The following is a 12,509-nucleotide window of genomic DNA, read 5'->3' as shown; positions in this document are numbered from 1 at the left end:
GGATTTAAAATATTTCCAAACACTTACAGGAAGATTGAGTGCAGGGAGGGTTGCCTTTGAATCTCTTTTTAGCTGGCAGACAGCAGATTGAGTCTTGCATGTCATTTATATATATCAGGGTATACTGTTATTTGGTGACTAAACACAGTTTTGAGACAAATGTAGAACAAGATGATTAAGACCAAACTGCATTAGTCCCAGGTGGGGCTCATTTCAGAGTCTGTATATTCAGGTCCATCCCCAGTCTTCAATCACACCTTCATTTTCTACCTTAACATGTTAAAGCAATGTCGCACAGGAGGGAGAAAACATATTAGCAGTTAATTACACAGCTAAGTCACCTCACCTGGTTTCTTGGGTCTGAATTGAATGAAAAGAACAGCACACCCTGCGGCTCTCCAGGACCAGGAGTGAGGACCCCAGCACACCCTGTGGCTCTCCAGGACCAGGAGTGAGGACCCCAGCACACCCTGCGGCTCTCCAGGACCAGGAGTGAGGACCCCAGCACACCCTGCAGCTCTCCAGGACCAGGAGTGAGGACCCCAGCACACCCTGTGGCTCTCCAGGACCAGGAGTGAGGACCCCAGCACACCCTGCGGCTCTCCAGGACCAGGAGTGAGGACCACTGACCTACACCATTCCGTAGGATTAAGAATATTAGGAATGAGCAATTTCATTCATTCATTCATTCATTATCCTAACCCGCTTATCCTGAACTCTCCAATCAGCCTAACCTGCATGTCTTTGGACTGTGGGAGGAAACCGGAGTACCCGGAGGAAACCCACGCGGACACGGGGAGAACATGCGAACTCTGCACAGAGAGGCCCCGGCCGACGGGGATTCGAACCCAGGACCTCCTTGCTGTGAGGCGGCAGTGCTACCCACTGCACCATCTGTGCCGCCCGGAATGAGCAATTTCATTTCTATAAATACTGCCAATTGTTCCAGTCATGTCAGGAATTGAATCCAAAAAGGGCTGATTACTAATGTAGGTTAGGGTCACCTGTACATTATGACGGGACATAGTCAATCCAATTTACCACCTTAAATGGAATAGTCGATGCATTTGAGAAACAGAAGGATCCATTTCAGCTTTGGATGCATTCCCTCCATGTGTCCATCTCACCCAGTACAGCCCTGGGAACGTGGTTCCCTGTTCGGGTTTCACAAAAAAAATGTTCTGTAAGAGGAATCTGCTGGAGAGGAGCCACGTTCCAGACGGTACAGCTCCCAACAGGAATTCCCCGTCTGGACACCTGCCTGGCCAATGTGTACAGTCCTTCTGCAAGGAGGACACACAAAACACTGACACAAACATGCAGAGCCATTAGCATGAGTGCTTCTGAGCTCCTCTGATTTTTGTAACCCCCTAACCAACAAGAATCTGAAAGAGACCTTCGCACCCAAAACAAACATCCACAGCTGGGGAGTATGAGACGGATTTTATGTGACTCGCAAATGCTTACAGGTGTTCCTCGTGGGCCGGGTCTCCGGTTTGTCTCCACCATGTGACGAATCTGAAGGGATTTAAACTTGTTTTTCTGTAGTTATCCTCCAGGGGTCCTCATAGGCACTGTTTGAGTAACCAATTGTGCAGTTCAGTTTCCAGTAAAAAAAACAATTCGCTGATCTAATATGGAAGTGTTAGATCTAGCCAGAAAGGAAAGTGAACATGGATGGAAGTTTAAATACTACGAAGCATTGATTACTTAAGGATGAGGTAAATATTACACTTACCGTGAACTGAATAAGAAAACAACAAATCCAATGTAATACTTAATTCTAAACTTAATAGGTAAAGAATGCAACTAGAGAGCCCCGGACAGGCCATCGAGAATACATAGAAATGGACTAAAGATAATATTATTCAATCCAGACACCAGTGTGAAAGAAAAACACATTTTTGTCAGAGATCAAACTGTATACTATAGGAAAACATCGTGATGGGCTATTTGACTGACCCTGAGGCAGTCCAGAGACAGCTCAACATATACTTTTAGTATGCCACTGCATTAGTATGCAGTGCAGAGGGGCAAAATCGTTTAAAAATCAACCGGACTGTAATAAACTTGCCTGTACTCCCGGATTTTGTGAAGAGAATGAAGACGAACTGCTATTATTGCTTTGGCCAGTGGAGGGCATGTTATCGCCTAACCTGCCTTAAACTCGCAAGAAGAATAAGACTGCAACTCCCACAATGCCCAGCAACGTGTCAAGATGGCAGCGTCTATCAGAAGGTAAACTTGAAACGAGAAAACGCATATTTTATCCAGGTACGAGCAGATCCCGTCCAATTTGAACCAGTAGAGCATTTACCATGAGGCTGCTGCTTACAGCTATCAAGAAATTCAGAAATAAGTCGCTGCTATGTCGCCGTGCGGGCCTAAGCTCCGTTTCTAAGTGTTCCGAAGACTCAGGCCATAGAGCTGATGCTGGGCGGCTGTTGCTGTGCGGTTCATCTTCGGTCGTGCTGGAGAGAGTGCGCGAACACGTCGAGGTGCGTGAGGACTTCATCAGCGAAGACGAAGAGCGAGCCCTCCTGACAGAGCTTGAACCTGGACTAAAGAAGAAACGATACGAGTTCGATCACTGGGATGACGTATGTTCCATCTTTTTTCCAAGAGCAAGTAACGAGCCTAGCTAACTTGGTAGCTGACACAGCTAAGGTTAGCTTATGTGCTAAACATCTCGGGTCTTCTTCTGTGGACTAACTTAGTTTGCTGGCGATACTGTGCTGCGTGTTTTCAACAACAACCTAATACTAGCTAGTTATCCCTGGTGTGAAATCCAGCGATGACCAGCGTCAAATTACCGTCTTCCGGCTGTTTCAAAACATAGCTTGAGCTGGTCAAACCATGTTCAGTATGGAGCTGGTGAACCAGCTACCAGCTGTTTCAAAACCCAGCATGCGCTGTTTTCAGCAGGGATAGTGAAAACATAGTTACGGTTTCTTGGCTACTTGACTTTAATACAAAGTTCGTTGTGCTTCTGATGTTACACTGTTGACTCGGCGAGATATGCTTAGAGCTAGACAATCTGTTCTAATAAGCAACAAAGAGGGAAACTGCTTCCGACTCTGTAGTGTTTGTTGTGCTGTAATCTACTACAAATAGTTATTGGACGCCTTGCCCTTGATTTCCAGTATGTTCGTCAGAGTGATTGCAACATATTAAGCCTGGCATGTCTCAGCATATTGATGTAAAAAAAAAAAAAAACACACCCGTGATATCGTGACAGGCGATTCACGGTTACCGGGAGACGGAGCGTCTGCAGTGGAGCGCCACGTGTGAGGTTGTGCTGGATCGAGTCAGAGGTGTGGCATTCCCCAAAGACAGTGCGCTGCTGGGCCCAGTTCACGTCCTTGACCTGGACAAGGCAGGCTACATAAAACCACACATCGACAGCGTTAAGGTACGTGAGGCATGATCACACACTGTTTGGAGATTAGTGTACTGACAACAGACAACGTAATTAATATATATGTCTAACCAGTGCTGTGACGGTTTCTACTTGTGTTTGCCTAGTTCTGCGGCAGCACCATCGCAGGAATAAATCTGCTGTCTGAAAGCGTCATGCGATTGGTCAAGGAGGGCGATTCCACTGAATGGCTGGACCTCTTGCTACCCAGGCGGTCGCTGTACATTCTCAGGTGGGGACCCATATGGATTAATTGTAGGGCGAAGCTCAATACAGGGAGATAAGGGCAGTTACTGGACAAACTGTTCCAGCATACTATCCCCCCAATTTTTTTTAAATTTCTGCCTCGATAGGACCATTATTAAGGGGTATTGGAACATGTGCAACATGATTGAATTGTATTATTCTCTCCTTCAAGGGACCAGGCCCGATTCAGCTACACCCACGAGATCCTGAAAGACGAGGAGTCGTTCTTCTCGGGGAGGAGAGTACCCCGCCACCGTCGCATCTCCGTCATCTGCAGGAACCTCCCCGCCTAAATCAAGGGAGTGCATGGGGACACATTTCACTGCAACACGAGTGGAACGGAACGCTGGGGACACGTTTTACTGCAACGCCAGCGGAGTGGCTCTTCGTTAGATCTCATTGGCTGTGTGCTAATCGTACCTTAATGCCAAAAGGGAGTGTTTGCACAAACTGGTGTGATTAATATCTCAATACAATTAATATGTATTTGTAGTATGGCTAGGTTTTGCACAGTTGGACTGCGTCATGACATTATGGTGCCTGTCTAATTCTTTTTCAATTTTCTTTTGCGATTGAGTTCATTGGAAAAATTGAAAATATTTCAGAAATGACAAGAACCGGGTTTGAGATTGCAAAAGAATCATAAACACTTTTGTAAGGAGTCTTATGAGAGGAAAGTCGCATTTTATTATGTCATGTAATGACTGGACGCTTTTGCACTTGTTCACCAATGGACATGGAAGGGCTTTTCTACTGCCAGTCTGGAGACTTTATACACAGTTTATCTGAAATAATCACTCAGAAAAAAAGTCAAGCATGTTCGTCAGCTTTAATGAGAGCTGTGTAATCGTACATCGCAATAAACAAGATGAAAAAAATAAATTACAACATGGCGCAAAACGTGTTACAAATAAATAAATAATTTATTACATAAATACATAGTTCTTGTTTTTTGTTTTTTTCCTGCTTGCCTTTTTGGTTGGCTGGTTTAGTTCACTACTCGCGCTCGCAAGTTGCATTTATTTTTTGCAAAGGACCCATGACTTCAGGAAAAGGCTGCTAATGTTGGCAGTTGCGGTGTTACGCTCAAAGACAAGCGAAAGTTCGCGGGGAACTATGTTTGCAGCAAATCGATAGCGTTGAACAATTTAAAATGAACATTCCGTTTAGTTCGCCACCAACGCCTTTTTCGTACAAACGGGTGCGACTTGGGTCGAACAAAATACCACCCACTGCCTACCCAACCTGTAAACCCCCCCCCCCCCCCCCCAGTGTTTACAAGGGCCTGTCTCTGTGTCTCGTTCCTGCGCCTCTTGCAGCTTCTACTGAATTGCACCTACCCCTTTTTTTTTGCTTGTGGTCGTAGCCAATCGGAATCACGATTGGTGAGCTGCGCTGCTCGACCACGCCCCCCCCCCCTCCCCTCCCGTCTTCATCCCAGGCAGCTGCAGCCTGCGGCGGACAGCTTCTCCACCTTGTGCCAGCGGTGCTGGTCGTCCAGGAAGGCCAGGTCCTCGTGGTGCGTGGGCCGGCAGCAGGGGGTGCCGAGCGCTCTCCCCCCGGGCAGCGGTGGTGGCAGGGCGCCCCTCTGCAGCAGGCTGGTGAGGGTGAGGTCGTGGTTGGAGCGCACCCAGGGGCAGGCCCCGCTGCAGTACTTGAACAGCACGGCCTCGCGCGACTCGTAGCCCAGGCCCAGCTCCCGCACCTGCAGCAGCACGGTCCTCAGGCCGCAGGGAGGCTCCGCCCCCCGCCGCGCCCGCCGCCCCGGGTCCTCGCCCCGCGGGCCGCTCCCGCTGGGGTGGGACGATCCCGCCCTCCCTCGCAGCGCTGCAACGGGAGGAGAGCCACGCCTTACTGTGGGCGCGGGGTCCGTGTCCTCCGTCTGACACAACATCACGCCACGCCACGCCACACACACGCCAAACAACATCACACACCGCCACACAACACAACACCACACAACGCTACGCCACGCCACGCCACGCCACGCCACGCCACACACACACACACACACACAACTCAACACAACAACACCACACAACGCATACACATACTGACATGGACAGACCATTCAGTCCAACAATGCTCAACGGTGCTACTGTTTTCCCACCACTGAAGTTTACCTAGTGCTTACGCTTAGGGGCAACGTTATCTCGGGGGGTGAGAGCGGTTGTCTGGCAGTCGGAGGACTGCTGGTTTGAGCCCCTGCCCTTGGTGTGTCAAAGTGACCCTGAGCAAGTGTGTGAGAATGGGTGAATGAGTAAATGGGTAAATGAGAGGCATTCATTGTAAAGCTGCTATGTAAGTCCTGTCCATTTTACCATTTAGTTTACCTAGGAACTAGTAGTAGTATCTAGCACTGGTCTTGATTTTCTGCCTCCACTTGTCCTGGTAATCTATTCTACTCTCTGTGTGGAAAAAATACTTCCTAATATCTGTGTGGATTTGTTCTGTTCCTGTTTTTAATTTGTGTCGACTAAAATGACTCCACATGAAGAATCTCTTGTAGTTCACGTTGTTAATCCCTTTTATGAATTCAAAAGCCTTGAAGCTAAATAAAGCAAAAGTTAAGTTATGTACGTCTTGTCCTATGCCATTTAAGGTTATTACTTTGCCACAGAATGGTATCTCCCCAGTTGCAACGTGGATAGAGAACAAAATATTTCAATGTTGTACAATATTCTGAATTAATATTGAAAACCGTTATGGTCCTCTCATCTATTCCAGTTATGTTCCTAGAAATGTTTTGATACTCTTACATATTGTTTGTAGTATGGAGGCTATGAATTGTAGACCAGAGAAGGAGTCTCATTGGTTTTAGGAATTAATTCACCCTTGTGCATACATGCAGGGTGAAGTGTGAAATCACACCGTTAAGTTAAAAGGCTCACACACAGACCGCAACACATTCATACCAGAACACTGAAAGGTCATGGACGCGTTGGAATTTTCACAGCGCAGTGAGTCTTTCCTCATTCCATTATCATCATTGAAAACATCTCATTTTTACCAATTAATCAGATTGTGGAGATTCTGCATTTTCGGTCAACTCACGTTGATATTACAATATTAATATCCTCCTCCTGTGCCCAATTGATTCCAAAGCCTCGAGTCAATTAAAATGGAGATTTTCTAAGATTGAAACCTAAAGAACCCAAATATAAACACACAGCTCAAATAGCCCCAGATATCTCAAACTAGTTGTGACCACAGACAGCCACACAAAGTCACTGCCTGCTGTCATATCCTACATTTTAAAATTAATATAAATATCACTTCATACATCTAATGTTCTTGGCTCAGGTATCCTGTCGATTATGAACATATTTGCGAATGGCTCCCTCATTCGGCACCAATAGATCATCGTTTTCCATCACAATTCAATCAAAGTCATAAACACAATTTTTTAAATGGCCTATTTTTGTTATCGTTGAAATCTCAGTTTTTAATAAATAATATTGAAATATACGTAGAAATTTAGGTATATCCAAACTTATGAATACATTTCGTTTTTATGAAAGTTTTTCAAGCACAGAGACCCGAACTCTCTGCAGGTGTATATAATGCTCCAGGTAGCAGAGACGAACTTACCCGTCAGTGAGTGCAGCCGGTGTCCCTCTCTGCTTTGGACGCAGTAGAACAGCAAGGCCATCTTCAGCAGAATCCTCATCTTCATCTTTCCCCCCTCTCCCTCGCTTCTCTCCAGGTGAACGCGTGAAGACGGACGAGCCGTGAGTGATGCGTGTACGTGCCAGAGTCACAACCTCCGACTTATACCCTTCAGCATCCCGATGGGGGAGGGGAACGGAAGCCAACCGTTCTCTCTGCCAAACTCTCACCCTCACCTGCTCGAGCTCTGACTGTGTGCATAGGCGTGCGTGGGTGTGGTCAGGGGGTGCTGCCTGACCTAAAAATTCCTCTTATTAATATTATTTAACAGGTATGAGTCATTTGCCGTGATATGCAGGTGTTTTTCCGATGTCGGGCCTCGAGCAAATTCCCTGGTTAAATTGCTTAAAGATGTTCCGCTGCACAGCAGTTGAGTGCTGCGCAGATGGCCCTCGCTTGACACAAAATGGCTGCCAGGGACAGTCACTGGGACAGATGAACGGACACGGGGGACTGACGGACGAAGGGGCGCGAAGAAGAGATGAAGAAAGAAGAGCTGAAGACCTCTGGCAATGCAGGACCAGACAGAGAAACACTGAAATGGAGAGAGAGAGAGACTGAAGAAAGGGTTAAATGGGTGAGGGATTGAGGGACCATAATTAAAAAGTTGACAGAAGTTATTTTAATGGGAATTCCTAGACAGCTCGCCATCTTCAGAGGCACGTACATAAATTCGGGGATTTGAAAATTCAGCTTGCTTCTTCTCCCCTGTCTGTCTCTCTCTCTCTCTCTCTCTCTCTCTCTTTCTCTCTCTGGTCTGTCTCTCTCTCTCATGCAGCGATGAAGGAGTAAAGGTCGACAAGTCATGGTAGTGGAGGGAGAGAGGGAGGGATGGCCAGGGAGAGGAAGAGGAGAGATAACACTCATTATCACAAAGGGTCATTCACATGTGCCCTGCTGTAAAATCCAGCTATGCCAGCTTGATAATAGAGCTGGCCAAGCTGGTCGTAACCTAGTCTAGCTGGGAATGAGCTGGTCCGAACTGGTCAACCAAAACCTAGTTTGAGCTGGGGGGTTGTTTTTTTTGTTTAGTTTTTTTCCCCAGGAGGGTTTATAACCTTATTTGGTTACAGATGTGAGGGTGTGTGCACTGCCCCGCAGGAAAACCTTGTGTAACACGCTGACTAAACACAAAGACATTACCTGTCCTCTGTCATGGCTTCCTGAATCACACGCGGACTGGAGCTCGGTAACAAATGTGTGGCCTATGACCGTCTTTCCCCTGGGCTGACTCACGGACAGACCGGGGGAACGCTGTGACTTCTTGACACTAGGTTGACTGGCTGACCCTTTTTCTGTTGACGGTGTTGTTATCTGATTGGTGATTATCCTCAGATAAGACCGCCAGTACATCTGAAGTACCCGTTCTGTTGTGTGTCCTCATCTGTGCCCTGCTGTAAAATCCAGCTATGATCAGCTTGAAAATTGAGCTGGTCAAGCTGGCTGTACACTGGTCTAGCTGGATATGAACAGGTCAACCAGGTAGTGCTGGTAGCTTGTCTGAGCCTGGCAGCTTGTCAAACAGCTAGCAGCTGTTTCAAAACATAGCTTGAGCTGGTCTAAACTGGTCAACCAGCTAAACCATGTCGAGTTGGGAGCTGGTCTGAACTGCTATCAGCTGTTTAAAATCTTAGGTTGAGCTGTTTTTTTCAGCAGGGTTATAGACTCACTGTTTTGATGAATAATGTAGTGTGTTAATGTGTGTTCATACGCCTTTACTGGAACACTGACATATCCTGTTTTAATTAATCTCCAAGCAGATAGTGACAGTCACACCTTTAATTGTGACTTCGTCAGACAAAAAAACAAAAGTGCCTATATCTGGCATCTAAATAGGAAAATCTGTGTCTTAGTAGTGCTGTTGTGCCTACATTAGATTTGGGGTTTCTTAGTTGGGTGTTCTTACTCATTGAATAGATGGTTGGTGCTTGCTTGGTTTCTATGCTGCTTGAATTGTGCACTGGCGTACCATACTGAAAAAAAGCTCAAGCTAGGTTTTGAAACAACTGGTAGCTGGTTGACCAGTTCAGACCAGCTCCCAGCTCGACACAGTTTGACCAGCTACAAGCTCAGACAAGCTTCCAGCACTAGCTGGTTGGCCAGCTCATACCCAGCTAGACCAGCTTTATGAACAGCTTGGCCATGTTGGTTGACCAGCTCACACCCAGCTGGACCAGCTTGACCAGGTCAATTTTCAAGCTGGTCAGCGTAGGGCTGGACTCGATATTTGTGTCTTCAACACAAGCAGTGTCCGTTAGTCAGCCTCCGACACGACAGTGAAGAAGAAATCCACATTCGGCCAGAACAGGAGGGAGAGGCCAAATGCTCTACAACTTCGGAAAAAGAGAGGGGCTTACCGGCACCCAATATGCGAAAACAATTCCAGAGGATTAGTCTTTTCCAGCAGCTATGTGTACGGGGCATTTTAAGACTGATGTGTTTTCCCTGATCCTGCTGGCCAGGGGGCTGTGTTTACAGCACTAGAGCAGGTGGAATTCAGGAGCCTGTGATGGTGCGTGGTGTGAAACCTATCCTACACATACTTCTCTGTCCAGCCCTTCCTTTCATGCCCTATCCCAGTGGTCCTCACTCCTGGTCCTGGAGAGCCGCAGGGTGTGCTGGGGTCCTCACTCCTGGTCCTGGAGAGCCGCAGGGTGTGCTGGGGTCCTCACTCCTGGTCCTGGAGAGCCGCAGGGTGTGCTGGGGTCCTCACTCCTGGTCCTGGAGAACCGCAGGGAGTGCTGGGGTCCTCACTCCTGGTCCCTGGAGAGCCGCAGGGTGTGCTGGGGTCCTCACTCCTGGTCCCAGAGAGCCTCAGGGTGTGCTGGGGTCCTCACTCCTGGTCCTGGAGAGCCTCAGGGTGTGCTGACCCTACTGTACCATGCTGTACACATATACACTCAAACCTTAATTATGGTACCTACTCTACCTCTAAGCACTTAATCTCTAGCCACTCTACTCTTACTTGCTCTACCCCTACCACTCTGTCCCTCTGTCCACTCTATCTGTACCCGCTCTACAGCCCCCCTCTGTCCACTCTATACCCGCTCTACAGCCCCCCTCTGTCCACTCTATACCCGCTCTACAGCCCCCCTCTGTCCACTCTATACCCACTCTACAGCCCCCCTCTGTCCACTCTATACCCGCTCTACAGCCCCCCTCTGTCCACTCTATACCCGCTCTACAGCCCCCCTCTGTCCACTCTATACCCGCTCTACAGCCCCCCTCTGTCCACTCTATCTATACCCGCTCTACAGCCCCCCTCTGTCCACTCTATACCCGCTCTACAGCCCCCCTCTGTCCACTCTATACCCGCTCTACAGCCCCCCTCTGTCCACTCTATACCCGCTCTACAGTCCCCCTCTGTCCACTCTATACCCGCTCTACAGCCCCCCTCTGTCCACTCTATACCCGCTCTACAGCCCCCCTCTGTCCACTCTATACCCACTCTACAGCCCCCCTCTGTCCACTCTATCTATACCCGCTCTACAGCCCCCCTCTGTCCACTCTATACCCGCTCTACAGCCCCCCTCTGTCCACTCTATCTATACCCGCTCTACAGCCCCCCTCTGTCCACTCTATACCCGCTCTACAGCCCCCCTCTGTCCACTCTATACCCGCTCTACAGCCCCCCTCTGTCCACTCTATACCCGCTCTACAGCCCCCCTCTGTCAACTCTATACCCGCTCTACAGCCCCCCTCTGTCCACTCTATCTATACCCGCTCTACAGCCCCCCTCTGTCCACTCTATACCCGCTCTACAGCCCCCCTCTGTCCACTCTATACCTGCTCTACAGCCCCCCTCTGTCCACTCTATACCTGCTCTACAGCCCCCCTCTGTCCACTCTATACCCGCTCTACAGCCCCCCTCTGTCCACTCTATACCCGCTCTACAGCCCCCCTCTGTCAACTCTATACCCGCTCTACAGGCCCCCTCTGTCCACTCTATACCCGCTCTACAGCCCCCCTCTGTCCACTCTATACCTGCTCTACAGCCCCCCTCTGTCCACTCTATACCTGCTCTACAGCCCCCCTCTGTCCACTCTATACCTGCTCTACAGCCCCCCTCTGTCCACTCTATACCCGCTCTACAGCCCCCCTCTGTCCACTCTATCATGGGGCCGTGGCTCAGGCGGTAAGAGCAGTTGTCTGGCAGTCGGAGGGTTGCTGGTTCAATTCCGCCCTGGGTGTCCCTGAGCAAGACACCTAACCCCTAAATGCTCCTGATGAGCTGGTACCTTGCATGGCAGCCAATCACCGTTGGTGTGTGAATGTATGTATGAATGGGTGAATGAGAAGCATCAATTGTACAGCGCTTTGGATGAAGGCGCTATATAAATGCCAGGACTTTTTACCATTTAATCATTGTATTCCTTTTTTTTTAATTCCTTTATTATAAAATCACCTTAATGCTTTCAGGTGTTAATACCGATTCTTTACATGACATAAGTGCAGCCGAGGAATGATATGTCTGTTTTATACTTAAATTCAAACTGTTGTCGTTTTCCCCTTCCTCATCTGTTCACTGAAGAAGAACTTATACTAAGTTATACTATTCCGCTAAATTGTGCTTTGTGGGGATAAGTGGCTTTCATACTATTACTGTCTAGCCAAATGAAAAAAAAAAGAAAAAAAAGAAATTGTGTTTATATCACCCCATAACTAGACACCTTCTGTTCAGATGGAAACACCATTCATTTGGTGTCTGTGGACTGCATCAATTGCACAGGTTTGCAAGAAGCATATTTCATTAGGACAGTGGTATTCCAGTATTTCTCAGCCTGGACGGTCACAGTTGAGCCGTCTTCCCTGAAGCAGAACCAACAGTATGCCAGGAAGATGTTTTTTTTTTTTAATTCCCGATTGCAGAAATGCAGGCGTGTCTGAAACATTAGCACATTGCTATTCAGCTAACATTCCGATTACCGATGGTCATCCGTGACTGAAATGGCTTTGTACAATTTTATTAGACATTGCTGATTGTTGTCGCACTTGCTCAGCTGTTACGATGAGTCTGGCGTGTCAGGCGTTGATCTGCCTGACACAGACTCAGAGGGATTCCCGTGTTGTGAATCCAAACAGATTAATCAGTTTCCTCCCTCTGATGGATTGATGTTTATGAATAAATAAGCACCAGACACGAATAATAAGGACAAGGACCAGACACGAATAATGA

General features: G+C 48.0%; 2 protein-coding genes across 2 annotated transcripts; one reads left to right on the top strand and one right to left on the bottom strand.

The window, feature by feature from the left end:
* Window positions 1-2,185: 2,185 nt before the first annotated feature.
* On the top strand, window positions 2,186-4,599 carry alkbh7 (alkB homolog 7). Its single transcript, XM_061232261.1, has 4 exons — window positions 2,186-2,600; window positions 3,239-3,412; window positions 3,526-3,650; window positions 3,837-4,599. The coding sequence occupies exons 1-4, from the start codon at window positions 2,319-2,321 to the stop codon at window positions 3,955-3,957; spliced, it is 702 nt and encodes a 233-aa protein (XP_061088245.1). The 5' UTR covers window positions 2,186-2,318; the 3' UTR covers window positions 3,958-4,599.
* A 497-nt stretch (window positions 4,600-5,096) lies between these two features.
* LOC133121416 (artemin) lies at window positions 5,097-7,340 on the bottom strand. Its single transcript, XM_061230581.1, has 2 exons — window positions 7,256-7,340; window positions 5,097-5,491 (listed from the first exon to the last, which is right to left on the bottom strand). The coding sequence occupies exons 1-2, from the start codon at window positions 7,338-7,340 to the stop codon at window positions 5,097-5,099; spliced, it is 480 nt and encodes a 159-aa protein (XP_061086565.1).
* Between the last annotated feature and the right edge of the window lie 5,169 nt (window positions 7,341-12,509).

This window comes from Conger conger, chromosome 2, assembly GCF_963514075.1.
Source record: "Conger conger chromosome 2, fConCon1.1, whole genome shotgun sequence".
NCBI classification, from domain to species: domain Eukaryota; kingdom Metazoa; phylum Chordata; class Actinopteri; order Anguilliformes; family Congridae; genus Conger; species Conger conger.
The sequence above is the reverse complement of the archived record's forward strand: the minus strand, read 5'-3'. Positions and strand labels throughout refer to the sequence as shown.